Raw genomic sequence first — 27145 nt, 5'->3', positions numbered from 1 at the left:
CAGTAAAATCACTTAAAAAAAAAAACATGAAAACATCCATCCATCCATCCATCATCTTCAGCTTATCCGGGGCCGGGTCGCGGGGGCAACAGTCTAAGCAGAGACGCCCAGACTTCCCTCTCCCTAGCCACTTCCTCCAGCTCTTCCGGGGGGACCCCGAGGCGTTCCCAGGCCAGCCAGGAGACATAGTCCCTCAAGCTTGTCCTAGGTCTTATCCGGGGCCTCCTCCCGGTGGGACGTGCCTGGAACACCTCCCTGGGAAGGCGTCCAGGAGGCATCCGAAATAGATGCCCGAGCCACCTCAGCTGGCTCCTATCGATGTAGAGGAGCAACGGCTCTGAGCTCCTCCCGAGTGACCGAGCTTCTCACCCTATCTCTAAGGGAGTGCCCAGCCACCCTACAGAGAAAGCTCATTTCGGCCGCCTGTATCCGGAATCTTGCCTTTTCGGTCATGACCCACAGCTCATGACCATAGGTGAGAGTAGGAACTTAGATTGACTGGTAAATCGAGAGCTTTGCCTTACAGCTCAGCTCCTTCTTCACCACGACAGACCGGTACAGCGACTGCATTACTGCAGCGATCCGTCTGTCAATCTCCCCTTCCATCCTTCCCTCACTCGTGAACAAGACCCCAAGATACCTGAACTCCTCCACTTGAGGCAGGAACTCTCCCCCAACCTGAAGTGGGCAATCCACCATTTTCCGACTGAGAACCATGGCCTCGGACTTGGAGGGTCTGGCAACAAACCTATTAAATCCATCATGCTTCACAAATTTAGGAATAGCCTTCAAAACCATATGCAAAATGGTTGTGATATTTGGTATACTTAATGGACAGGGCATTACTGGTAGCAATTTTTAAAGTCTCTCAAACATTCCAGCACCACTGAGTTTTGACATTCTGGTTTATAATTTTTGAACAGTGTGGCCTGGAAATATATTCAGTGCACTTGGTTTCAATTTTCACCCACACATTTTCTGCCATTTTGAACAAACCACACATTTTAAACACTCATGATGCATCTGATTTTCTCCACATTTGGGTTGGATAATTTTGATACACCAAATAATTTGTCTACTTCTGGGATCCCCATTTCTAATGCTGGAGAGCCACTTTCTGAAAGTGCCGTTTCATCAGTTTGTCCTATTAAATACAGATGATATTGCTCATTATAGGCTTCACTGATGCACCATCCTATTTCAGTTATCCATTAAAGAGCTGACCTGCACCAACACTTAGAATAGAAGACAAGGAAGAGGAAATAGGTTGCCTCTGATGCCATAACTAATACATGAAAGCCATTATTGTAATAATAAAGATGGACAGTCTGTACATCACTATGAGAACTTATCCTACAGCTTTTATTTTGCTTCACATTTGGGTCAGATAACATCTATAGTTATCAAAGCTTTTTGATACACCAAATAATGTGTGTAACAAAGGGATTCTAATTTCTGATCTTGAAGAGCTACAGGAATGGAAATCAGGAAGTGAGGATATATTTTAAAGCTTTGGTGTACTTAAGTAAACAGGACCATGAAAAATATAGAATAAATTGTCCTTAAATCATGTTGCTTATCACCATATAACACCACGTACATGCAAAACAGTGCATCACATGTTCCAAACAATGGCATAAACTTTTTCACAGCTTTTTGCTAATCTTACAAGAACTGTCCAAACTGTCCAAAGTTTGGTAAGATCAGGAGTTTTCAAACTGTTCTTGGAGCCTCCAAAGCAGTGCACCTTTCGGATGTCTCCTTTATTGGACATACCCAGTCATGTCACAGTGTGTAAAATAATGGAAACATCCAAAATGTCCAGGAATAGCTCGAAAAATATTGGATCAGATTAAGACGAAGTCAAAAACATGACACATTTTCATGGAAGTTAAGCTCATGGCTTAAGGGACTCTTTATAGGCCCCATTATTGTTGCTTGCTGCTGTGTTTTCTGTTTGATTCAGTTCTTACACACATGGGGTCCAACTCACTTTACTATAACAGTATAAAGCATTCTTGGAGAAACTAATTAGCTAGTTACAACTATTTTCCTTAACATGGTCGCACCTCTGTCATTTGCACAATGTTGGTTCAACAAGGACTTATGTTAATGATGTCACATAGGTGAAGTAATAAACTCCCAACTGATTAGAAATCACAATTAAAGTCAGATTAATGACAGAACAGATAGTGACGTCAGATCAATGTCAATTACACAAACAGAAAGCGGTTAATTTTTTAATCACTTTAAGACATTTGATTGCAAACATGGTTCGTTCAGTCAGCAGCTTTGCAGAGAAGCTGCCATTACGAACGTGGCTTCTGAACACTATTGCTGTTTTTGAACCTATTTGTATTGCTTCATTACTTGATGTCCTATTCATCACAGTTTCCCTCGTCACTGACATTTATTGACTCTTAAAACAAGGCCTGATTATTTGCATGCTAGAATATATCAATTAAAATGTATATTATTTAGATGAAATTCAAGAGAATGGAACATGCTGTAGTTCCATCCACACGTTTGCAAATTAATGTTTGTTGGAACATCAGATTCGGGAAACAGAATCGTTGAACTATGCTAGTAATGACAGAAACTGCGACCATAGGCCGCTAATGAAGCTTTTGGGAAGTGCAGCCCAGATAGCAAAGAAATGCCACTAATATCAAATGACTGGCAAATTGCATTAAAGGCAAATTAACAAATTCAAGGCGAACTGATCAAAAAATATCAAATTTAAAGCGTTTTTTTTTTTAATGTGTATACTGATGGTTCATCCATACATCAACCAAATGCTTGAGACATCCTTAAATCATGCTCCAATGACTTACAGTGCTTGTAACAATATCTTCATCCAGATCGAACACCAAGTGCATTTCTTTTGGAGCCTAAAACATTATCATTACAAGCAGCAAATGATTGCCACACACTACTATTGAAGCCCTCTGAAAACTCTGAAAGTCACCGTTCAGGTAACAATGTTCCAATTCTTAAATAGTTTTCAACTGAGTTAAAAAATTTGCAGTCTGATACAGAAGGCTAAGAGACCTGAATAATATGAAAGTGCTAGTCATTAATTTACAGAGATTAGGCATCACATAGTGCTATCACAAGTATCCAATATGCTACATTTGAATACACGTTGCAACCTTACAAATGCCTCTGGTTGTTTGACCAGGCAACTTAAAAATCAAGTGCCTTGGCTAGTTATATACAATATGAGATTTGTTTTTTTGTTTTTTGATGAAGAAAAACGTTGACACACTACTGCCAGAGGTATAATCTTGAAAAGGCCCTTTGGCCCATACAGTGACAACGATTTAACATTATGTCTCAATTTCAATTCATTAGCCACCATAGTATGTGTGTGGGAGCTGCCATTCTTGTATCCCTCTTATTTTTGGATTCCATAAGACAACGTTGTTCAAAGCTCCCCCCCTCTTGCTTAGCGTTCAAGTTCTTGGTTTGTTTTCCCAGGCATTGGTTGCGTTTGGTTGCCTTCCCACATCTTCTGGTGCTGTTTGAATTTGATAGTCAGATTGAAGAGTGAGAGAGAAGAACCAGTTCTGGAACCACTACTTCAGGGAGCCACACAAGTGTTTTCATTTCACTACATTCAGTCACAGTTAGAAAGGGGAAGGGAAAGAGAGGACTCAATTCATCCCAGGGGCGCTGCCACCAAAGTTGAAATTGGATGGCACCACCGGATCTGCAAACTTGTATCCTCCGTGCTTCTCAATCATTTTTGATTCTAAAAATCAATCAGAAACATAAGCAAAAATTGGGGAAAAAAATCAGCAGGGTGAAAAAAGTAACATTTTGCCAGCATATCAAGGCAAAACTTCCGGAAACATCTTTTATTTTCTCTACATGTTGGCCTTTCGCTCACACTGAAGTGTATTTTTGTACAGCAAAAACAGAAGCCAAGTTGCTAAATTTGAAATATCAGTTTTTGCGTTTTAGAGTAGACTGAAACCTGGGGTATTTTAAAACAATGCATGTTTAATCATGGCAAATATTTTATGCATAATGTAAAAATGCACAAGTACTTTGTACAACCTTAAAGTATTTACTCGGAATTGCTGTCCTTTGACCGTGCATAGAAAGTTTTTGATTTTGAAATGATGTTTTCCAGAAGAATAACATCTGGCCTCTCTGTATTATCTCAATATTAATGATTTACACATGCACAGTGATTTAAGAGTCAGACTAGTAACATTTACAAAACACTAGTGTGGAACTTTTTCAAATATATCTGGATTAATGTGTACATAATTTTTTTTACAGACTAGCTTAAAGTAGGTTTTGGGTCCAATATCTGCCAGAAAAATATTACAAAATATTGGTCATCAAGTCAGATAAAGTGCTGCGCAACCACTTTCCTCACATAGATTTTTTTTTGTTGTTGTTGCCTCACCATGTGCTGCTCGTCGCTGATCTGCAAGTGTTGCAATATCCTGAAGTTGTTTTCTTTGTTCCTCATCGAGGCACTGTGTGAGTGCCTGGTACCACACTGGGTCACGGGCCTGGACATCTAGAGGAAAGAGAGCAGTCTGTCAGTAAAACACCCTTTAAAAGTAGCTTGTTTAATTCATACTATATGTGAAAGCCATACTCTGTATTATGGCTTTGAAGATCTGGTATTCATCAACAAGGTTGTCCTCGTCATCAACTGAGGTTGTGTAACTCTCAAGAGCGGTCTCCTCTGCATCATCTTCCTCCCAGTCTTCATCGTCACCATCCTCTCCTGCTTGTTTAGCGAGCATTTCAAGGTATTCCTGGCCTTCATCATCTATGTCGTCTTCATCACTGCCTAACTCGACTGCATGGATACACAATGAGTCACACGTCAAAATTACAGTTCATTACTTTGAAAATAGAACATCAAAATGAGTGAATTGGTGTATTTGATTAAAGAGCTCCATTTCCTGCTGTTGTTTCAATTAAATGGAAAGAATACAAGCTTGACTCTTTATTTGCTCCAACTCAATTGGATTAGTAAAAAAAGTAATAAATAAAAATTGATTAAAAAAAAAGATTAAGAATTTCAACAATTTATTTTCCTGTTACTATAATGCTGCCTTCTGTATTGTATAAAGAGAAATAAAAAAAGACGTCACTAATGTTTGAAATTTTTCTTTTTTTGTATTATTTGTTCTACATAGTATAAAATGCAATGTATAACTAAATATTACTGCAACTACTCTGACTGAAGACAAATACAGCTGCTACGTAGATAAAAGACTTATGATTTAGTAAATCTCATTTACCATTCTCCTCTTCCTCCTCTCCATCCTCTTCTTCGTCCTCATCTTCCTTTTCATGTTCAGCCCTGCAGGCGTAGGCCCTCTTCAGGCCGCTAAACAGGAGGATAGCTGCGGGGAGGAGCTGACCTGCGACCTGATTGACAGCCTGTGGCCTCTGATCCAGATCCATTAGAGCACACAGTCCCAACACGGACATCTTTCGGTCGTGGAGCCTGCAATAAACACCAATTGCATGTTGCAATGACTGTGACACTTTTTTCCTGAGAAATGTTTGAGCAAGCAACTCTTTTGATCTCATCCCAGAAAATGGTATGAAGTGTGTACCCGAGGAAGCAGTCGATGTCTTTGAGCCACTGGGAGATGAAGTGGTTGGTGATGGGCTCGGTGTTGTTGGGGAAACGCATATTTTCCAGTGCGCTGAGGAGCAGAGGAGGACTGTAATAGAGTGCAGCGATGGCCACCTGCAGACACATGGTCCTCAACTCGCTGGTCTTCACTTCACGCGTCAAACGCTCCAAAGCAGTTGTTACAAAGTAGGTCACCACCTGCAAGAACAGGCACCAAGATCAACTTTTTCATTACATTTCATTATTCCCGTTAAGTTTTCACAATACAGTGGTTAAAACCTAGAAACTTAATTAGCATTCTAAACACACCTGGTCAATACCACGACCTTTGCACTGTAGAATGATGACCTCCAGCAGCTTGGCAGCATGGCATTCTGGGTCCTCCCCTGGGTCTCCTGACAAAATCTGATTGAGCACACAGTCTTATTAATACAAAGTCATATCGCCTCAGTTTCTTCAAGTCAAAGGAAGATAGAAACTTTACAGCAGCACTTTATTTTAGTCCTGTTCTAAATGCATGTACAATATACATTCTAGAGCAACAAGGTACTATCCCTGAAGAGAACCCAAAACCTAACCTTAACCCATATGAAGTAGTGACCTTTTATTATTAACATAGGTGTGATCGACAAAGGACAAAAAAGCAGGAAACTATACGGTGCACTTACTGAAGCTGTTCACGTGAGTAGATGGTTGGGTGTGTGCGCATTCAGAATGGTGCGTGTACACTTTGAACTTCAATCGTGACAAATTATTGGACTACTTTCGGAGTGACATGACGACATGATTCAAAGGCACAAAAAACGTTGACAGCGGTGAGCGATCATTATGTTTACCAATACCCGACCCATCGCAACCGCCTACACCCAAAAACAACAAAAACATTATTATTATTACCATTATTAATGTTGAAAAGAGCTGAGAATATTTTTCAGGTTTTTTAGGGGGGATAAATTAAAAGAACACCATTTTTTGTTACATTTGTTACAGTTACATTTATTTGTTACATTTATATTATTTACATCAAGCTTTTGAACGGTATAGTAGTGTATATTGTTATTGAAACTTCATAATATTTCACTTGATTATACATTTAGTCAGGAATTATAGTTTGGAAAAAGTCTAACTAGTAAAATGTTTACACGTTATGTGAAAACTAGTACAAGTATATAAATAAATAAAAAGAGACTTACTCATGTTTATGATCTCTGCTGAATAAAGTGCTTCATTCTTTTTTTTCTGAGGAAATCCATTTCTCAAATCCTCAACCACATCACATCTTTTTGGGGTGAATTATTTCTTATTCCTCTCATCGCGAAGCAAACAGTAAAATAAAAAAAACTTGAAGAACTGTCTCGCTGCGTTGTCTTCTGTTATGGGCGTATTCAAGCAGCGCGCTTAAGTTTGAATCTGAATAGCGCGTTCAGCGCGGGGGCGTGGTCACATTAGATATAATGAAGGGAGACGTGAAAAACGGACATCGCGTGGTTTTCATATGGATTACTTTATCACAGAATATTTGTTTTCGGCGGCACTTGTTTAGTTTAAAAAGTAGACATGTCAAGCTTTCTATAGATATTTCTCTCATGTATTCACGGAGTTACAGTTCATTTTAATGACGTGTTTGTAAATGAAGATCAGCGCAGACAAAGGCTGCAGACAGCACAACTTGTTTGTTATCTTTATTTTATAAGTGCACAAAGTTTTGTTGTTATATCTGTATCCAAAAAAAGTAGACCCTTTACAGATTCGATTGATGTATTGCTCTTATCTGTACGATTAAAATTGAAATTGTAATTTAAATTCTTTTCGGGGTTATCAGGAAAAATGACTCCTAACGCATTTCCATGTTAATTGACTCCAGAGGGTTAAGCATTTTCTTTGTACATACACTGTTTACAAAAAAAATTATAAACTGTAAAATTTAAAAAAACGTGTGTCTGTGGGGGGGGGGATGGTTAATCTTAAGGATTAGGATTTGAGTTTGGTTTAGGATTACTTTAAATTAAATACAAATTATATTTATGCATTTAGCAGGCGCTTTTATCCAAAGCAACTTACAACTAACATTTTTTTACCTAACATGTGTTCCTCCGGGAATCGAACCCACAACCTTTGTGCTGCTAACACAATGTTCTACCACTGAGCCACAGGAACACATTACTTGCATGTAATTATGCACAATTAATTGTTATAATAATAGTTAGTACATGTAATTTGTAACAAGGACACCTTAAAATAAAGTGTTACCAAAAAATTCAACCGATTTCATTTTTGGTTTGCATGAAATTAGTTGTACCTTTTTGCACATACTGTAGATTATTTCAAGGTATTTGGTGTCAGACAAGAGTGTTTCTGTGTCAACGGTGACGTAGTTATGGAGAAGTGGCATCATATCTGAAAAAAGTAGCATGAGGAAGTGTTACTCATATTTTAATATCTATCAGTTAAAGTAAACAGCTGTCACTTTTCTCAACCAAAGAAAATCTGCACAATCATCTGACATTGTTTGCAATTTAAAAAGGTGAACATGCGAAGCAAACGCCGGCCTCTGCACTACCTGTGAAATAGTCAAATCCGTCTTGTTGGAAGACCTCATAGACCAGAGGGAGCAGCTGCCACATCTGAGGGGACACCTGTTGACACGTCAGACTGTGGGCCAGGGACAGGATCTCCTCGTAGAACTCTGGGAAAATTAACCCAAAACAATCAATGCACAAATATAAGGTCATATAAAACGGGTTTGTCCATTAGCGTACGAAACTCACCCAGGACATGCTGCTGGAGAACTGTGCCAATCACCTGCAGGCAGATGCCCTCTAACTGTTGGGTAATCTGAAATCAATCAATCAGCAGTGTTAATGCACAGTGGCATCTCTGCTTAGATATAATAGAGTTTCAACTGTATAGGCAAAACCCAATGCACTTTAACATGCAGCATGTAAATAAAGCGCTAATTTCATATCTAATGTCCTACTTCAAACTGTGCTTGTGCCATCTCTACTTAATTTCCACATGGTTCAATATCTTCCATAAATAAATGACATTCATACATTTTTAAAGAAGCATTCAGATCAAATTCATAGCACAAGGGATTAGCATGAAATCACATACAGTGCAAAGAAAGCACAAATAAAAATTATAGATTTCCAAAAGGCTATTTAAAAGCCAGTTCTGCTCTCCAGCCATTGAGGCACTTTGTCAGAAGTTGGCGTACATTTATTTATATAATTATTATTATTTAATTTTTTTGCATTTGTGGGCAGCTGGAAGTAATTCAGCAGGGTGCTACAGGCTAGAGAGACACAAAGAACTTCTGCCGCCCAAGTTTCTATTTTCTCACCTCTTTATGGTCCTCCACTACACTCAGCAGTGTATCAATGGTGTTAAGGATGCCCATGGCCGTAACTGCTTTATCATCACCTCCTTCCTCATCAGGCCCTGTCTGGATCACCTGGTTGAAGGTCAAGGCCTAGGAGAGCGGAATCAAGTCTGTTTACTTCCAAGATGATTCACCACAGCTCTTCGTGCATATTAATAGAACCCTATAAAACCTACACTATAGGGCCTTTCACATCGCTTTAGGTCCAGAACTAAATGTACAGTACTAAAGTACTGGGACGATGATTTTCTGCGAACTATGTCCCAGTACCATTTAAAGGGCTGCATTTGCACAGTCAGTGTGTACTGTTAACAACAGGAGGATGGAGGACGCTGTGAACAGAGCTGTGTTTTTGTTGCCTCACGTGGGTTTCACAATAATGGACTTGGAATGTCGACATATACGTCAAGCGATTGAAAAAACAGAAAGGAGGACTAAGAATTTCCAACCACAACTGGTAGTGCTACATTTGCGGGATGTTTTCGAACGCGTCTGGCCAATCAATGTCTACTCACGTCACGGGTAGTAGCAGCTGCGCTGGTTAGACCCAGCTCCGGAGTGGGAGCTAATTTAGTTCTTGAAAAAGGCAGTCCGGTACTAAAATAGCATCTAGTTCCTGCAGTGCAAAAACGCCCAAAAGTGGGTAGTTCCACAATTTGTTCTGGTTCTATGAAAAGGTTCCGGTGGTGCGAAAGGCCCTTATAATATCTGATACATTTCCAAGACCTCTAAATGATATCAAAACATTGTGTACAACATGTTTTCCAGCAATCGACTACATGCCTTGTCGTCTGATTGATAGTTACCATAATACTTTTTTTTGGCAAGTAAAAGGTCTTTTAGTAAATATGTCCGCCTTTGCTGTGAAATCTTTTCTAAATTTCATAAATTAAACTTTTTATATTGTTAGTAATATTTCAAGATGAACACTTACTGGACTGAAGTAACTTTCACTTGATTATTAATTTCTCATTTTCAGAAAAAGCATGGTAAAATGTATCAAATGACAAAAAAAAAAATCAGGTTTTTTGAGGAATGTTTATTTGTCTACCTACCAATCATTGTATTGCATTGCATTATATTCTTTGCCCCATAATAAAAACTACAGAGCTATGATCATAAAACTAAGTATTTAAATATCATCTAAAGACATATTGGGAGAAAAAGTGACTACTGATATTTATATGCAGTTTAGTCTAATTAATACAATTTCGGGTTTTTTTTTCCTCCTCTATATCCTTTTATCATACTTTTCCTTTACCAAATATGATACCAAACAAAGAACACACACACACACACACACACACACACACAAACAGACACACACACACACACATACAGTACAGACCAAAAGTTTGGAAACATTACTATTTTTTATGTTTTTGAAAAGTTTCTTCTGCTCATCAAGCCTGCATTTATTTGATCATATTAATATTGTGATATATTATTACAATTTAAAATAATTGTTTTTAAATGTATTATACTTTAAATTATTTATTTCTGTGATGCAAAGCTGAATTTTTAGGATCATTATCACATGATCCTTTAGAAATCATTCTAATATGATGATTCATTATCAAAGTTGGAAACAGTTCTGCTGCTTAATATTTTTTCAGAACATGTGATACTTTTTTAGGATACTTTGATGAATAAAAAGTAAAAAAAAAAAAAAAAAAAAAAGAAGTTATGTTTTTAAAATAATAAATATTTTGTAATAACAGTATACACTACTGGTCAGTAATTTGGGGTCAGTAATTTTTTCTTCTTTTTTTTAATAAAATCAATACTTTTATTTAGCAAGGATGTGTTCAATTGATAAAAAGTGATAGTAAAGAAAATATATTATTAGAATATATATTAGAATTTTTTTTTTTTTTTTTTTGAATAAATGCAGTTCTTTTTAACCTTTTATTCATCAAATATATTAGACAGCAGAACTTTTTCCAACACTCATAATAAATCAGAATATTAGAATGATTTCTAAATGATCATGTGATAGACTGGATGTTACATGTGACACTGAAGGCTGGAGTAATGATGCTGAAAATTCAGCTTTGCATCACAGGAATAAATTATTTTTAAGTATATTCAAATAGAAAAGTATTATTTTAAGTTGTAATATTTCACAATATTATTGTTTTTTCTGTATTTTTGATCAAATAAACGCAGATATATAACACACACATACACACACACACACACAGGTCCTTCTCAAAAAATTAGCATATTGTGATAAAGTTCATTATTTTCCATAATGTAATGATAAAAATTAAACTTTCATATATTTTAGATACATTGCACACCAACTGAAATATTTCAGGTCTTTTATTGTTTTAATACTGATGATTTTGGCATACAGCTCATGAAAACCCAAAATTCCTATCTCAAAAAATTAGCATATCATGAAAAGGTTCTCTAAACGAGCTATTAACCTAATCATCTGAATCAACTAATTAACTCTAAACACCTGCAAAAGATTCCTGAGGCTTTTAAAAACTCCCAGCCTGGTTCATTACTCAAAACCGCAATCATGGGTAAGACTGCTGACCAGAAGGCCATCACTGACACCCTCAAGCGAGAGGGTAAGACACAGAAAGAAATTTCTGAACAAATAGGCTGTTCCCAGAGTGCTGTATCAAGGCATCTCAGTGGGAAGTCTGTGGGAAGGAAAAAGTGTGGCAAAAAACGCTGCACAACGAGAAGAGGTGACCGGACCCTGAGGAAGATTGTGGAGAAGGACCGATTCCAGACCTTGGGGGACCTGCGGAAACAGTGGACTGAGTCTGGAGTAGAAACATCCAGAGCCACCGTGCACAGGCATGTGCAGGAAATGGGCTACAGGTGCCGCATTCCCCAGGTCAAGCCACTTTTGAACCAGAAACAGCGGCAGAAGCGCCTGACCTGGGCTACAGAGAAGCAGCACTGGACTTTTGGACAAATTTTGCATGTCATTCGGAAATCAAGGTGCCAGAGTCTGGAGGAAGACTGGGGAGAAGGAAATGGCAAAATGCCTGAAGTCCAGTGTCAAGTACCCACAGTCAGTGATGGTCTGGGGTGCCATGTCAGCTGCTGGTGTTGGTCCACTGTGTTTTATCAAGGGCAGGGTCAATGCAGCTAGCTATCAGCAGATTTTGGAGCACTTCATGCTTCCATCTGCTGAAAAGCTTTATGGAGATGAAGATTTCGTTTTTCAGCACGACCTGGCACCTGCTCACAGTGCCAAAACCACTGGTAAATGGTTTACTGACCATGGTATTACTGTGCTCAATTGGCCTGCCAACTCTCCTGACCTGAACCCCATAGAGAATCTGTGGGATATTGTGAAGAGAAAGTTGAGAGACACAAGACCCAACACTCTGGATGAGCTTAAGGCTGCTATCGAAGCATCCTGGGCCTCCATAACACCTCAGCAGTGCCACAGGCTGATTGCCTCCATGCCACGCCGCATTGAAGCAGCCATTTCTGCAAAAGGATTCCCGACCAAGTATTGAGTGCTGAACATAAAATGAACTGAACATAATTATTTGAAGGTTGACTTTTTTTGTATTAAAAACACTTTTCTTTTATAGGTCGGATGAAATATGCTAATTTTTTGAGACAGGCATTTTGGGTTTTCATGAGCTGTATGCCAAAATCATCAGTATTAAAACAATAAAAGACCTGAAATATTTCAGTTGGTGTGCAATGAATCTAAAATATATGAAAGTTTAATTTTTATCATTACATTATGGAAAATAATGAACTATCACAATATGCTAATTTTTTTAGAAGGACCTGTAGATCGAGATATATAAAGATTTTGTCTAAAGGTACAGTAAACTTCCATTTTAAAAAAACACATCTTTAGAACTGTTATTTCATGTCAGGCTTTAACAGGGTTAAAAACGAATATTGAAATGGCTCTCACCAAATGCTGGGTCATCTCTACAGCGATTGGTGTGACCTCCTCACTGTACTCGCAGATCATCTTCTGGATGACGTTGGTAAGATCGTCATTCTCTGTCACGCGCACAATGTGGAGGAGGGCTTGCATCACGGGCCGGATGTGGGGGGTGATGTAATCTTTGGCTGATGGGAAAACCACACAAAGTCATCTCAAATTCAGCAAATGCAAGACGAAGGCATTAAACAGAAAAAGGAAGACAAATGAGTGAAATCTTACCTTTGTCCTGATTGCTGATGAGGACCTGGAGGGCAATGGCAGCCTCCACTTTAACAGGCATCTCGTTGTCGTTGATCAGACACAGGCGGGTGAGCTCGAGGGCTGTCTGCAAGTTCTGGTCAATCTTGAACTTGACCTCACAGAAGTAATGAAGAACCCAGCAGGCCTAGAGGCAGAATTACCATGAACTAAGACAAGTGGACAGTTTGCAGCACTCAAGATGCTTTTATCCAGAGTCTGAACTATTGTTTAATAACAAGATTAATGGCTGCACTGAGCACATCTCTCACCCGGGCTCTCATGTAACCCAGCTCACTGCGGAACAGAGGGAAGACATGATTCTGCAACATGAACTCCATCTGGTCTTTGTAGATCTTCCTCTAATAAAAAAAAAAATCCATACAACTTTTCAGAATGTTCAATACTAGAATAACCAATGCTGGCTTTTTAAGTCTCGCCAATCTAAACTTTCAAGTGATTTTAGACCATTTAAGCACATGAAAATCCTAATCCTGCTGAGTATTCTTAAACACAGTCAGTTATGTCTCAAGTGAACGTGTATCATAATATTGGATAGTGAATTTGGTCTTAAAGTGACAGCAGCCCTATATGCTGCCATCTGCGTCATTAATCATTCAATTTTTGCAACTGAATACTACGGTTAAAACTACCTGGAAATTTTTTTTGATATTAAATAAATTTGTTTGTTTTTTGTATTTCTTTGCACTAATACTTGTAATTTCTTTATTAACTCTTGTTTTTTTACAGACCATTCATTTGTCTTTAATATTAATTGTGGTAGTAGTTTTTGCTATAGTATTGAAACATTGTGGAGTCATAAGCTTTACCATTTTTGTCATAAGCTATTAGAATAAGGTTAAACAGTTCAAAAACAAATCAAAACAAACTATTTATTGTCTTTTATTATTAAATATTTTATTATAATTAATATTCATTAAAAATAAAATAAAACAATAGTCACCTTGAGAAGAATCTCAGCCAGCGAGCCAATCATATGAAGAGCACCATCTTTTTTCCTGGGGTCACAGGCAGGGTCTGTGAGGATCTGATAACAGAAGCCCATGGACTTCTGCAGCACCTGTTATACAACAAAGGTGGTTAACATAGGATTCAAAATACCGAATCACCTCATGACTCATGTAATGTGTAGGTTTTGTAGGAGACTATGGAGGCTGGCCAGTGGTGGATGGTCGTTTAGACGTCACTGGGCCAGTACTATGATCTCCATTGGCTCTGTGGCTGTGAGTGTGGCATGAGAGCAGTCTCACAGCCTGTAAGACACAGAATGGAGACAGCACTAGACGCAGATGGACACTACGCACACCGTCCACCCACAGCCAATCAATGGACTCTTTCAAAGCACAGGCTGGAACTCTCAAGTTACTTACACACCGGAGAAAGCTCTGACAGAGCATGTGCACAAATATGCAATGTCCAATTTAAAGGTGGGACACTTTCAAATCAAGCATAGTAACCCTAAACTAGTGCAGAATCGGGTAATTCCTACCAATCATAAAAACTAGGGCTGCAACAACTTCTCGATGAAATCCAACAATTAATTTGTAGGGGTGTAACCGATTAGTGCATGACCGATTGCCAATACCGATATTAGGGGAGTAAAAAAAGGCTGATACTGATATATCAGCTAACTCTTTATGTACATTATAGTTCGGTACCAGTGAAAAGTTTGGACACTTTCCCATTCGTCTGTCCAAACATTTGACTGGTTCTATAAATAATACACTATATACAAACACACACACATAGATACATATACATATATAGCCATTGTTTTATTTGACGAAGTCAATTATTTTATTAACAAAATATTTATAAAATATGTCTTGTATATTTTTTTTCATTCGATCAGATAAGATTTTAAGCTGTCATATGGTCAAGTTACAATGTGCCCCTAACTTGTTACAATGCACTTCACCTACGGGGCATGTCACATTTAACTTCCATTTTTTGAGGGTAAAAGAAAAACGTATACTCTAATTATGAAACAAAGTGACATTTTTTCTAGTCAAGTGTAATATTTTCGTGGATAAAATATTCTGAACCCCATGTAGATTTACACAAACTGAGAAAGTCAAAAAGTTTTCATTGTGCCCCGCTCCCCTACCACTGTAAATAAATACATTATAAATTCACGTCTCACGCACTTTAATTCCATTTGAATGTAACGCACACATTCCCTTGGAACTGGAAACATGGCAGAATTTCATGTGGAGTCCACTTCGCAGGGCACTTACAGTCGAATAAGACAATGCTTGAATGCTGCTGCCTGAACAAGAGACCTCCTTACAGAAGTGAAAGTGTTGACTGGTGTCACTATCTTTTGAAAAAGTCGGATTAACAGACTAAATAATCATCAGATTAACCTCTTATCAAAATAATCATTAGTTGCAGCCCTAATAAAAACTAAGAAAGTACTATAAAGAACTACAATGGAAAAAACGGCTTAATTTGAATAAGAGACACAGCTCTTTGAGATGACGGAGAAACTCTTTCCACCTGGCGTCAGAAGCATCCAACAGTTCTGTTGAAGGAGCCACAGGGTGCTGATTGGATACATGAGGGTTGGCAGTAAGAGATACACGAAACTCAGCCAAACACAATCACATGATAGGACTCATGCCAGATGGCGCCTCCAAACACCCACCTCCTTCCTTTTGTTGCAAGCGGTGAAGAGGAGCGTCTGAGCTGCAGTGGAGGGGGAGATGAAGTCTTCAAAAACATCTAAGAGACAGCAGAGAGAAAGAAAGAATTAGTAGATTTATCTGGCTTTAGTCTTCTACTCCAATAAACTTGGTGGTTCAGAAAAATAAGGTGGTGTTCTAACCAAATTTCATGCGGATGTACTCATAAGGGTCTTCCTGCCAGAGCTCTTCATCGCTGTCTGTGTAGCACATGAGGGGGAACACCACGTCCTGAATGATTCCCTGAAACCAAACAATTTTTTTTAAATCAAAAATGTCCAGTAAAAAGTCAAGAAAACACTGTCAACGTATGCCGCACTTCCCCAATCTTTTCATCTGCTCAAACCCCACACTCTTTTTATGATCAGCTACAAACTCTCATTCCAATCTGCCAACATGCATATTAAAAAAGAAAAAAATATGTATAACAATACGGAAGAAAAGATGCATTGCTACTTCCATTAATTTGCAACTTTACTATACTGATCCTAATATTACTTAAGAATTTCATTATGAAAAGCAAACATGTAAAAGAACATCTACATACTTGGATGTGTGGCTTTAGGTTCTTCCAGGTGACGGCGTGTGCGATTCCCTGGTTGATGTAATTGAGTGTCTGCTGCAAGACTCTGGGAGCCACGTATTGCTTTTCCTTATACTGATACAACACCTTCAACAGTACCTATCAGAACCAAACAGTCAAAGGTCATCAGTTATCTCTACAAATGTCAAAGCCAACTGAACAACATACTGAAGTCTCCTGTTTACCTGCTGTGCAGCCACAGCATAACCCTTGAGGAAAAGCTCTGCAAACTCGGTGTACTCTTTGGTTGTGTTGCCAGGGCTTCCATACCTTAAGGCAAAGACATGCATGAAAATCCTGTAACCGTTTCAAACACACAAGACCTTGTGCTGAAAATAACTAAAGTGTTTCCAACTGCTGAGCGTGGGCCGGGATTCAAATGGACAAGTCATCTGTAAACGCTTTATCTGTAGTGTTCATGGGAGGAAGTGATTTTGTGTTAGTACTGCACCTTTCAAAGAGCCGGGCGAGGATGTGAAGCGCCCACTTCTTGCACTTCCACCAGGGCAGCTCGGGCCTCTCGTCTTCATCTACCTGAAGGGCCTCCTGCAAAACCACACACACAAGCACTTCAGAAGATTAGAGACACAAAACTTGACAATGCATGAAATTATACAAACTTTCCAAACTGTAGTATGCCACACCCAGGTATTTTGTTCACAATATACATAATGCAGTTGTATGGTAGTATGTTTTCCTGAACATAGCCATTGATTTTTGATCTTTAAGTAGTTTACTGGATCTTGTAGGAGACTATGGAGGCTGGCCAGTGGTGGATAGTAGTTTAGACGTCACTGGGCCAGTACTATGATCTCCATTGGTTCTGTGGCTGCGAGTGTGGTGTAAGAACCATTTCATAGCCTGTAAGAGACAGACTGGAGACGGCTCTAGATGTAGACTGACACTACGCACACCATCCACCCACGATACCAAAATTATTGTTTCGATACCGATACCTAGTCAAGAATTGTGATTTCGATACTTTTTCGATACTTTTCCTGAAACGTGAAAATACACTCAAATATCATTGCTGTGCTTTATTTTAAAACCGGGACAACATTCTAATCATATAACGCACTAATAAATGAACATATGAACAGCAGATATATTTAACATTTTAACAAAATATGAAATATCAAAATATAAGAAATAAATTAGAGCAATGACATTCAAGGTAAAGAAAGAATAAATTTAGCAGCATTATCTCAGTTATCATAAGAAACACAAGAGTAATAAATTTATCTTGATTCTGAACTTTGAATAAAAATATGAACAGCGATTATATTAAACAATGTTTCTGAACTCAGAAGATTAAATGTCAAAAGATAAATAATATCAATTTAAGCAATGGCATTCAAGTAAAAAAAAAAAGCAAATAAAATTTAGCAGCAATATCTCAGATATTGTAACTTATTCTGTCAGTTGTGCAACCTTTTCTTTCAGAGGAGAAAACTCAGCCAGTGAGCTTTAATGAGCGTCATCTTTTTCTACCAGTCGTCGAACGGCGGCCACAGTATCACTTGTGCTCGCACATGCGGCCTAGTGATGCGCGGATCTGGTTTTTTTTCCAACCGACGGGTCCCGCTTTTATGAAATTATTTGGCCCGCCACAGCCCGCAAATAAAGTCAAATTTATTTTCTCATTTCTCGTTCACTGAAGTTCCTCCCTCAACAGCAGCGCGCGAGCGAGGCGCTATTAGCAGCACATGCGCAGCTCGTGAACAGCTCTGTGAACGGTTTAATCCTGTCAAAGAGTTACTCAAGATGTGACGGAGCATGTGATTTGTTGAATGTAGTGAACCCATACGCCCTTCACTGAACGAGATCGAGAGATCTTCTCATTCGTGAAAGAGTTGAATGAACTGATACATCTCGTTTATGAACGAAATGAATGAGTATACAGGGTCAGTGAGCAAAGCATGTAAATCTCGATCAGCAATCAGCAGATACAAAGCGCAGTTATAGGTGCTGTGCAGATATGCTCTTTTTCATATTTAGCATACAAAACATAACTCCACGTTTAATCCCCGATTAATGTGAACATTATATATTAACTGTCTGACCAAACAATTAAAATGCTAATTATGCAAGAAAACATGTGCTTTGTTCATCTGAACAACTTATTTAAACTATTTAATGCGATTATGCACACATTTTAGTAAAGCCAAATCAGTTTAGTAAAGCCAGTAATGCAGCAATCACGCTGTAATGTTTTTTCTGCTTGCGTGAGGAGAAAAAACACAGACGCCCATAGGGAGGCACTGGAAGCGTGTGTGGCACACACCAACCTGAAATTCGTCTCTTACAAATCTGGAACGCAGTCATTCTTTGAAGTATCGATACTTATAAATTTAGGAATCGTGACGTTTTTCATTTCCGAGAATCGCGATACTTTTGAAGTATCGGTGCACCATGCAACACTAATCTACACACACTATGAGCCCATTAAAGCCAACCCTTCAATTATGCAAAACTCTCATGCGAGCCCAAACACAACAGGCATTATAAACAAAACAACGTCTTACTGGAGGAACATCTCGGTCCACGACAGTCTTCAGAATATCCATCCACTCGGTCAGAATCTGCCGATTGATCAGTTCCAGAGGGAGGTTATACTGTAAAAACAGACCAATCAATTCATGAGACCAAACCACAAAAGCTTCATTGTGAAAAAGTTGCAAGCTCCTTTAGTATAGGCATCAGAAGTGATGGTAACACCTGGAAGAGAGCGTAAAGGATCTTGAAGATCTGTTTCTGCACCAGGGCAGAATCACTGGATTGGTCGGGCAAAAGCTGTATGAATCGGTCCTTCAACATGGGCATAAAGATCTGCATGGCAGCGACCAATGGCTGGCGCTCCTCAGGCTTCTTGTACCTTGAAAAAGAAAAAAAAGAAAAAAAAAGTTAGTATGGCTTATTACCTAAATTTTGCATTGACAGAAAAGCAAATGCAATACATTATTTGCTTATTTAAAGTGTATGTGTCATAGGGCTGCACAATGAATCGAATTTCTAAATCAAGATTACAACTACATAATCGTTCAAAGCGGCAATTAATTGTTCAGTTTACTTATGTTATTCTGCACATTTAAGATGCTGTTTTTTTCCCATTATAACATTATAATACCATTCAGTTTTACTTTTTTATTTTAATTTTAGAAGAAACCAATCCAATGTATAGTTGACATTTGAGGTTTAATACTATATAAAAGCAATTAAAGTTTTTCAGCTTAAATGTTTTCAGCTTGTTTATTTTCATATAACAATATGGTATGCATTTGCTTCAAAGAATGGTATAAACATCATTCAGTGGAAATTGTGATTATGATTTGTCAGAATTGTGCAGATCCAATGGGTCAACGTTCCAATTAAAACAAATCCAGAATGATTTTCATCTCAATATGCAACATGTAAACAGTCTTCTATGCTACGATGGGTATTGGCAGAGCAAAATTTACAAATTTCCATTTTAGAACCATGTCACTTGGCATCAATGTTGATGGCTACACTTTTTTCCCATAAGGCCATCCTTAAAAATATTCTTGTTTGCCGTAACCCGACCGACCCTGTCAATTTAGGACCGACTCAATTATTTATTTATTTTTGCTTTTAGTCCGACCGACTTGCCGATTGTAAATTTGCATTAAGACTGACCAATTTTTTTTTACTCTTCAAACAACTTATACAAGAGCAATAAAATAATATTAATTATATTTAAGTATTGTAAATATATAAATTGCCTAGGCCTACAAACGAAGACTACGTTCTTTCTTTAAAAAAAACCCCCGTGACGTCATGTATGTTTGGTAATGATGGCTGCGGCTGCAGTAAACAAAATGTTCGCAGTCACTGTTCAACAGCTCGACACCGCTTTAACTCGTTACGAAGTTCTGGAAAAACTGTGCCCAGATCATTTCCCATCCCTTCTCCCGTCTAGTCTAAAACCTTGACCGTGTCGACTGTCACTTTATGTTCGAAAATCTATTGCACAAATCAACCAACACAAGTTTCGAAAACGAAAATAGGAAATTGATTTTAACGATCCTCTCTCAGAGCGCATCTAGTTTTTTTTTTTTTTTTTTTTTGAACATGCGTCACACAGCAACTGCAGCTTCGGACACACACGCATAACAGCAAATAATACTTCTGCACAATGTTTCTCTTTTTACAACAGAAATGTGAATTCAGCCGGTATTCAGTCTCATACAGATGTGGGCTAGAATCGCCTAGGGCTGTCAAAATAGCTGAAAAACTAAATTCGAATTTTTTACTTAAATATGAATAAAATGCGACTTATAGTCCGAAAAATACGGTAAATTTGTTTGTGGTCTATAAAGCCTGCATCAAAATGAGGTTTGCAATTATGTGCCCAAAGGCACGGGTTGAAGACCCAGTCAATGACGTCACGATATGCTAATTTGTTTAAATTCATACCTACGTCACCATAATTTTTTTTTTTTTTTTTTACATTGAAACTTGAAAAAAATATATATAGACCGACCCTTTTTTTTAATTACTGTCACTGCAAACCAAAATATTTTTTAGGATGGCCAAACAAACTAAATGCACTGTCTGAATTTATCCGATTTAAGCAACCTCAAAAAATCTAAATCAGACCCTCAGTGCCAATCCTGGTTTCTCAAATCCATTCAGAAATTATGCTCAGTTTTAACACCACCTGTTAGTGTTTCACGGCTCTCTTACTCGTAATTCTTGACCAGCTGGTAGAGGCACAGCAGGATGCCCAGCCAGCAGCCACTGTTATCAGACTGCAGGTAAAAGCCGATCTTCTCCACGATAGCAGTCCATCTAGCGGGGTAGTCATGCTTGATCATGTGGTGAATGCAAGTTGTGAGTTGCACTCTATGAAAGTGAGAAGACAAAAAAAAGGTTATAAAAGAAAGTGGTCTTTCACCCCCTCCCCGACTGTGTACCGCTGTGTTACCTGAGGCGCTCTGGGGATTGGATGATGGCCTCCACTATGTGGTCTCGAATGAACTGCTTGTCCTCTTCTGGGATGTTACTGGTAGGGCCTTCGGTGTTTGCATTATCTCCTTCACTCCAGTGCTGTGTCACCATATTCTTCAGGTAGATCACACCTGAACAACAACAAAAGAGGTCAGAGATCCTAAAGGCCTAGAGATCCTAGAGTCCTAAAGGCTATGTTTGGATTGCAGGGCCAATTGCCAAATCCAGTCATAAAATCGTAATTTGCAGAAAGTCACAGAATTTGCATTTAATGATTAAATTAAAATTACAAAAATTATTCAAACATCAAAATGGAAACCAGAAAAAAAATACAAATTAATGGGTCTCTAAGATTGGAATATTAGTATAATGTTTTCTGTCCAATACATTTAGTATGAGTGGCATGAATGCCTGTTATTCTGAACACATTTGAAAACTTGTTGGCCCTGAAACCAATCCCAGTTCGTACAAAGAAAGGTTGAGGTTAACATGCTTTGTTTGAATACCCATGTGATGTCAAGGAAGCCTGAACTATGTCAGGCACTCAACGCAGCTGTTGAAAAATCCCAGCAGGTGCACTTCAGGCCTCTCCAGAGAGCAGCTTTTTCAATTCTATTCACTCAGTTTCACTACAAACGCTCACATATTTAGAAACACTCAGCATCTGGAGCAACAGTCTCTTCCTTTGGTTTATAAAAAAAAAAATTAAATGAAATAAAAAGTCATCACAGGCAGCCAGACCATAAAGCGTTTCAGTACACAAAGTTGCCAGCACAAGTGCTGAATATGTAACCAGCATTAGTTGACAGGGAGGTCGAGTTAGACTAGAGACAAACAGCAGACTGATGAAATACAGGTTTATAAAGCCGGAAACCAGTAATCCTGCCTGCTGCTGCTGAATCAGCAGCTCCTCTCATGCCTCCCTCTATCCCGAATCTAATGGTGTGAACCACAAATTGGGAATGTGACCGCCAAACTGTCAAATAGCAGTCAGGTGATACTTCATTTTAAATGGCATTTTCACCAACTAGAGCAACTTCACATAGTTGGAGTAAATTTAAGTCACATGATGTATAACTGTCTCAAATGCAGCATAATGCAATAAATAAAAGAACTTAGAGAATGCAAAGATGATTCTTTCCTTTCGTAAATTTTCTTTTAAAACCAGTTAAATATATTTCAGATTTTTTTCTAAAGGACTGTTAGAGGTCTGTTCACATTTAGAAGTTTTCTTTGTGAGGCAACTCAAGATTCCAAGGAAATAATACAACTGCAATATTTCCCACATTTTGTGCTTTCCATACTTATTCTAGGTTCAGTTTCAATTATTAAATTTAATATGAACAAACTAACCACCTGAACATCATACAATTTATTTAAAAGACTCCATGAACGGTTTTATTTTTTAGAAAATCCATTTTATTTTATGCATCAAATTCAGTTTTATTTTTTTTAAATGCTTGAACATTTATCTTCCCCAACACTGGCAGTCAAATTAATTTAAACTTAAGGAATCTAATGAATCTTTAAAATGTAATTAAATGAAAATAATTCCTTTAGATTATACCATCTTTCATCAAATAAACTGCTGCTATATTTCACAAAAATAATAGATATTTAAATTACATTTTTTATTTTTATCATTTTAAAAGTTTATAAAAAAAATTTAAACTTCTAATGAAGTTCTAAAGAAGACATCAGATGTCAATTTGATTAACTGTACAACTTTTTTTGTTTACTGAGCAAACTGCTCTCTTTAAATTCAATTAGAATTAAATTTTCTTAGGAATAAAAATCAACCTCAGCTTATACTCTAAACTATAGGATTGCCTTTTATATTACTATAAGGTTACAATTAACAACAGATCCCAAACCCCATTACTATTTTAAAATATAATTAACACGTAAAAAAAATTATTCAATCATTTAAATTGCACAGAATGCAGTTTTTAATAGTTTTTTTTTCTATATTGTAAAAATTATATTTGTTATTTGAAATATATTGATTCACACAGTGGCTCTCATAACAAATATATTTAAAATATATTTAAACATACATTAAATGACTAAGACATCAATAACAGGTAAAGTAAAATGTAATGAGCATAATTAATATTTTGCAACACGCTCTTCTCTAGACTTCATTTATAGCGCACTAATGAGCTGTGCACATGGATGACTTCTCGAGGTAAATTAAATGCTACGTAAAACAATGCTTTATTTGTTCGGTACACACACATACAGAACCGAAAGATCACTAACAAACATTTCCGATGCATATAAATAGAAAAAGAGAAATTGTCAAGACCCAATGCAACAACTCCACCCTTGAATCTGTATTCAAACACACGGTGACAGAATGTCTCAGCTCTGTGTCAACATATGACATCTGATACTAAAGATGGAACCGGGACAGAGAGAGACTGACAGGAGGAGGTCTGTGTGTGCAGTTTAACCACTGAATATGCTAAATGATATGACAGCAGCATTGAGTGTAACAATGGTTTCTGCTGAGGAGAGGACGAGGATGTAGGTCTTAAAGAGCCATAAACCATACCTGCTTGCCGCACAGGCAAATCCAACTGATCAGACATGGTCACCTGCAGTAGTGTAGACATAAAGCGCACCTGGGTATGGCCCTGTGGAGCGGAAAACAAATCACAAATGTGAGAAATGTACAATGCAGCATTTGACTGAATCCTGATCATTTAAAGTACAGTTTGGGTTCTGTAAACATTTACTACCAATCATGTGCAAAAGTGGTTCAGGTTGCATGAAAATTAAGTTTGTGATACCCGGATAATTAAAAAAAAAATATTAAAAAAATTGTTCAAGGAAATATTCCATTGTATAAATACAGCTTTTGTTCTTCAGTGTGTGGCATGAAACAGACTTTATATTAACTGCTAGGGTGGACGGTTTGCAAACAGAGCTGTACTGCTACACTGGATGAAACGAAACGGCATTTCAGGGAACTCCTTGACAGTTCTCTTTCAAAAAAAACACCACATCTGCTTCTGGCCTCTGATACCAAACCCCATAAACATACCAAAATGAACTAGTCAGCAAATATTTCTGTGGAAAGAACCGCTGACATCTAGCCAACTTGAAGCGTCACCATTTATGGCCATCTCAGTGTGTTTTCTCTCCTTCGAATATATTCTTTTAAATACAGCGTGTCCCGAGATTAACATGTCCTGCGGTGACTCCATTGTAACAAGCTCTGAATAAATGGACACAGCTTGAAATGCCATGACAGCATTCTCACCCAACCACCAAAGCGTCAGCACACAGGAATCTGAGCCTGCCGTCCACATGTGACTGTGACTGAGTCACAGGAGCTCGCAGCAGGCATCGATCCTGGACCTCAGGAGTTATCAACCTTTTTTGACTCATAGACCTCCAAACTGCATGACAATTAAGTTAATATAATTTTTTTTTTGATTGTTCTAAATAATTCATGCTAGGCCCTAAAAAAAATTGTTGTTACACTAGAAGTATAAACACTTCTGATTAAAATTATATACTTCATGTTCTTCAATAAATAAATGTTAAATAAACATGCTCGCTCTCTCATAAATACCAAAAATGTCTGGTCTCAAACTAACACATCACAGAAATCAAGAGCACCAGCTCAGCTATTACTTTAGACAGGAACACATGACAATGACAATCAATTTCAGTGAATAAAAAACAAATTAAATTTTTAAAGTAGACAACCCTGTCCTTGGAAAATCAGCACTTTTGTAACTGCTTTGTAATAAATTAACATTTCATGACAAATTTGCTCATGACAAACTGCATTAAAAATACCCTTAACTTACATCATACATTTTGGTTTTAATAAGTTAGCTAATGTTATTTACAAACTAGTACTGTGGCGGTACAGCGATGGCATAATATGACCTTTGTGTATTGACACTTCGAAGAAATCCATTAAATAAAAAAAACATGGTACACATCGTCAATACTTTTAAAACTGACGCAGGTCACTATTGTAACGTAACGGGCCCAAACAGTGTCAAAACATCGATTTTACACCTATGTTTTACACATTAGTAGCTATCGAAATCTATCGTCACGTCGGTTTAAAGGTTTAGCGTGTTCATCGGATATCCTGGCGAGTTAAATTGGTTAAATGGTTTACGAAGAGAGAGAAATGACAACAAGCCTCCTGCCTCATGTTGACACATGAGAGACTAGCACCTAGCATCTCAGGCGCTAGCACTTTCGCGCAGTCCAAATAAACCGCTTTAACACGCTCAGAGTCTCAGACGCATCAGAATTGGACCTCAAAACATAGAGACGCATCGAACTGTGTCTGTTCTAAACACCTTTTCTAATTTATGTAACATTTAAGCGCCGTATCGTCTGTTTAACATTATCACATTTGCGCGAACGATTATCGCGGTGACGTAGTACACGGATACGAGCTGCTAGCGCGCGTTACAGAACGTTAAAAAATACGTTATCTTCGCCTTTTAATAGAGTGTCAACTCATATAATGTGTTACTGAAGTGCTACACACCAACAAAAATTGTTTCAAAAGTACATTTTTAACAGATTTACTTGCGGCTACAGCCACCCTGCTACGCAAGGCCCGAGGCGCGCCACCACCATCATTATCATCAGATCACTTCACCTCGTTCAGTTGTCTCTCTGCGGCCTCACGCAGATTTGCGTCCATCGTGCCCCGAAGGGCCTCGATCAAAGAGTTGAGATCCATCACAAGGTCGCGGTCTGGCTCGGATGCGGAAGGCTCGGTGATCTATGAAGTCCCGGGCGCTGCGCACATGGACGCTCGGTTCTTCGGCTACCGGCGCGAAAGGAAGAACAGTGGAGATGGGCCGAACAGATCAGCGCCAATTTCTCCACAGCGAGCTTCCGCTCCACGGTAGACCGTGCAGGGAGTTGTAGTTTTTGTCGTTGACTCGTTAGCGCTGGTTAGCGTCACTAGTGGTCCAAAACACCTAATGCAAAACAAAAACAAATGTTACCATGGTGACTGCACTGTAGTTGCGTACACAATAACAATTTATTTTATGCATTTTGTTTTCGTATCCCTATCATAAATGTGTTAATATGTTGGATTTAATGCGAAAAACGTATAAAAAAGATACGTAAAAAATATATATATACAACTAACGTTACAGAGCTACTTAAATGCAGTTAACATCTAACCAGAAGTGCAAGAATATAGTGTTTTATATACATATAAGTGCAGAGTAAGTGAAGGTATGATTTATAGAATGTACAGTGGAGTTGCTATGTACAGTATTAAGCAGAATATGTACAGAATATAAATAGGAATGCAATGTAGGGGTTATATGTACATTATGAACAGCAGCAATGAAGGATTATATATTCATTATGAACAGTGGTAATAAATACAGTTGGATGAGTGTGCAATAGTATTGTTAAACAATGTATTCTATGCAAAATAACAGTAGTGCAATGATATTTTTATAGAAATAGTTTACTGTGCTTTGTACAGTAACAACTTCAGACAGTTTACAGTGTAACAACCATTTTACACCATATATATAAACATCTCCCAGAAAGATGTAGGTGTGTGTGGGTGAGCTTTCATCAAATGTGTTAAAATAGTGGTGCATTATGATGAAAAAGTTATTAAATGTAATTAGCATGTTTGTTGGTGGGCATATACAGTTTACATATTTATTATATGATTTTTTTTTCTCCTTTGCCC

General features: G+C 37.9%; 1 protein-coding gene and 2 non-coding genes across 3 annotated transcripts; all 3 read right to left on the bottom strand.

The window, feature by feature from the left end:
• Positions 1-3227: 3227 nt before the first annotated feature.
• Positions 3228-26341, bottom strand: LOC132110368 (importin-7-like). The gene is made up of 25 exons (XM_059516919.1): positions 26078-26341; positions 23993-24074; positions 21413-21566; positions 21172-21330; positions 19186-19342; positions 18993-19082; positions 16919-17013; positions 16653-16737; positions 16432-16566; positions 16028-16127; positions 15848-15924; positions 14144-14260; positions 13452-13541; positions 13162-13327; positions 12907-13067; positions 8961-9089; positions 8386-8452; positions 8178-8303; positions 7917-8014; positions 5927-6022; positions 5595-5815; positions 5274-5482; positions 4619-4825; positions 4421-4537; positions 3228-3754 (listed from the first exon to the last, which is right to left on the bottom strand). The coding sequence occupies exons 1-25, from the start codon at positions 26159-26161 to the stop codon at positions 3657-3659; spliced, it is 3120 nt and encodes a 1039-aa protein (XP_059372902.1). The 5' UTR covers positions 26162-26341; the 3' UTR covers positions 3228-3656.
• Positions 14334-14514, bottom strand: LOC132112522 (small nucleolar RNA SNORA23). Its single transcript, XR_009424976.1, has one exon. It is a non-coding gene; the product is annotated as a small nucleolar RNA SNORA23 (small nucleolar RNA).
• LOC132112529 (small nucleolar RNA SNORA23) lies at positions 17209-17389 on the bottom strand. Its single transcript, XR_009424978.1, has one exon. It is a non-coding gene; the product is annotated as a small nucleolar RNA SNORA23 (small nucleolar RNA).
• Positions 26342-27145: the final 804 nt, after the last annotated feature.

Source organism: Carassius carassius, chromosome 2 (assembly GCF_963082965.1).
Source record: "Carassius carassius chromosome 2, fCarCar2.1, whole genome shotgun sequence".
Lineage (NCBI taxonomy): Eukaryota > Metazoa > Chordata > Actinopteri > Cypriniformes > Cyprinidae > Carassius > Carassius carassius.
This window is presented reverse-complemented; position numbering and strand designations above follow the sequence as displayed.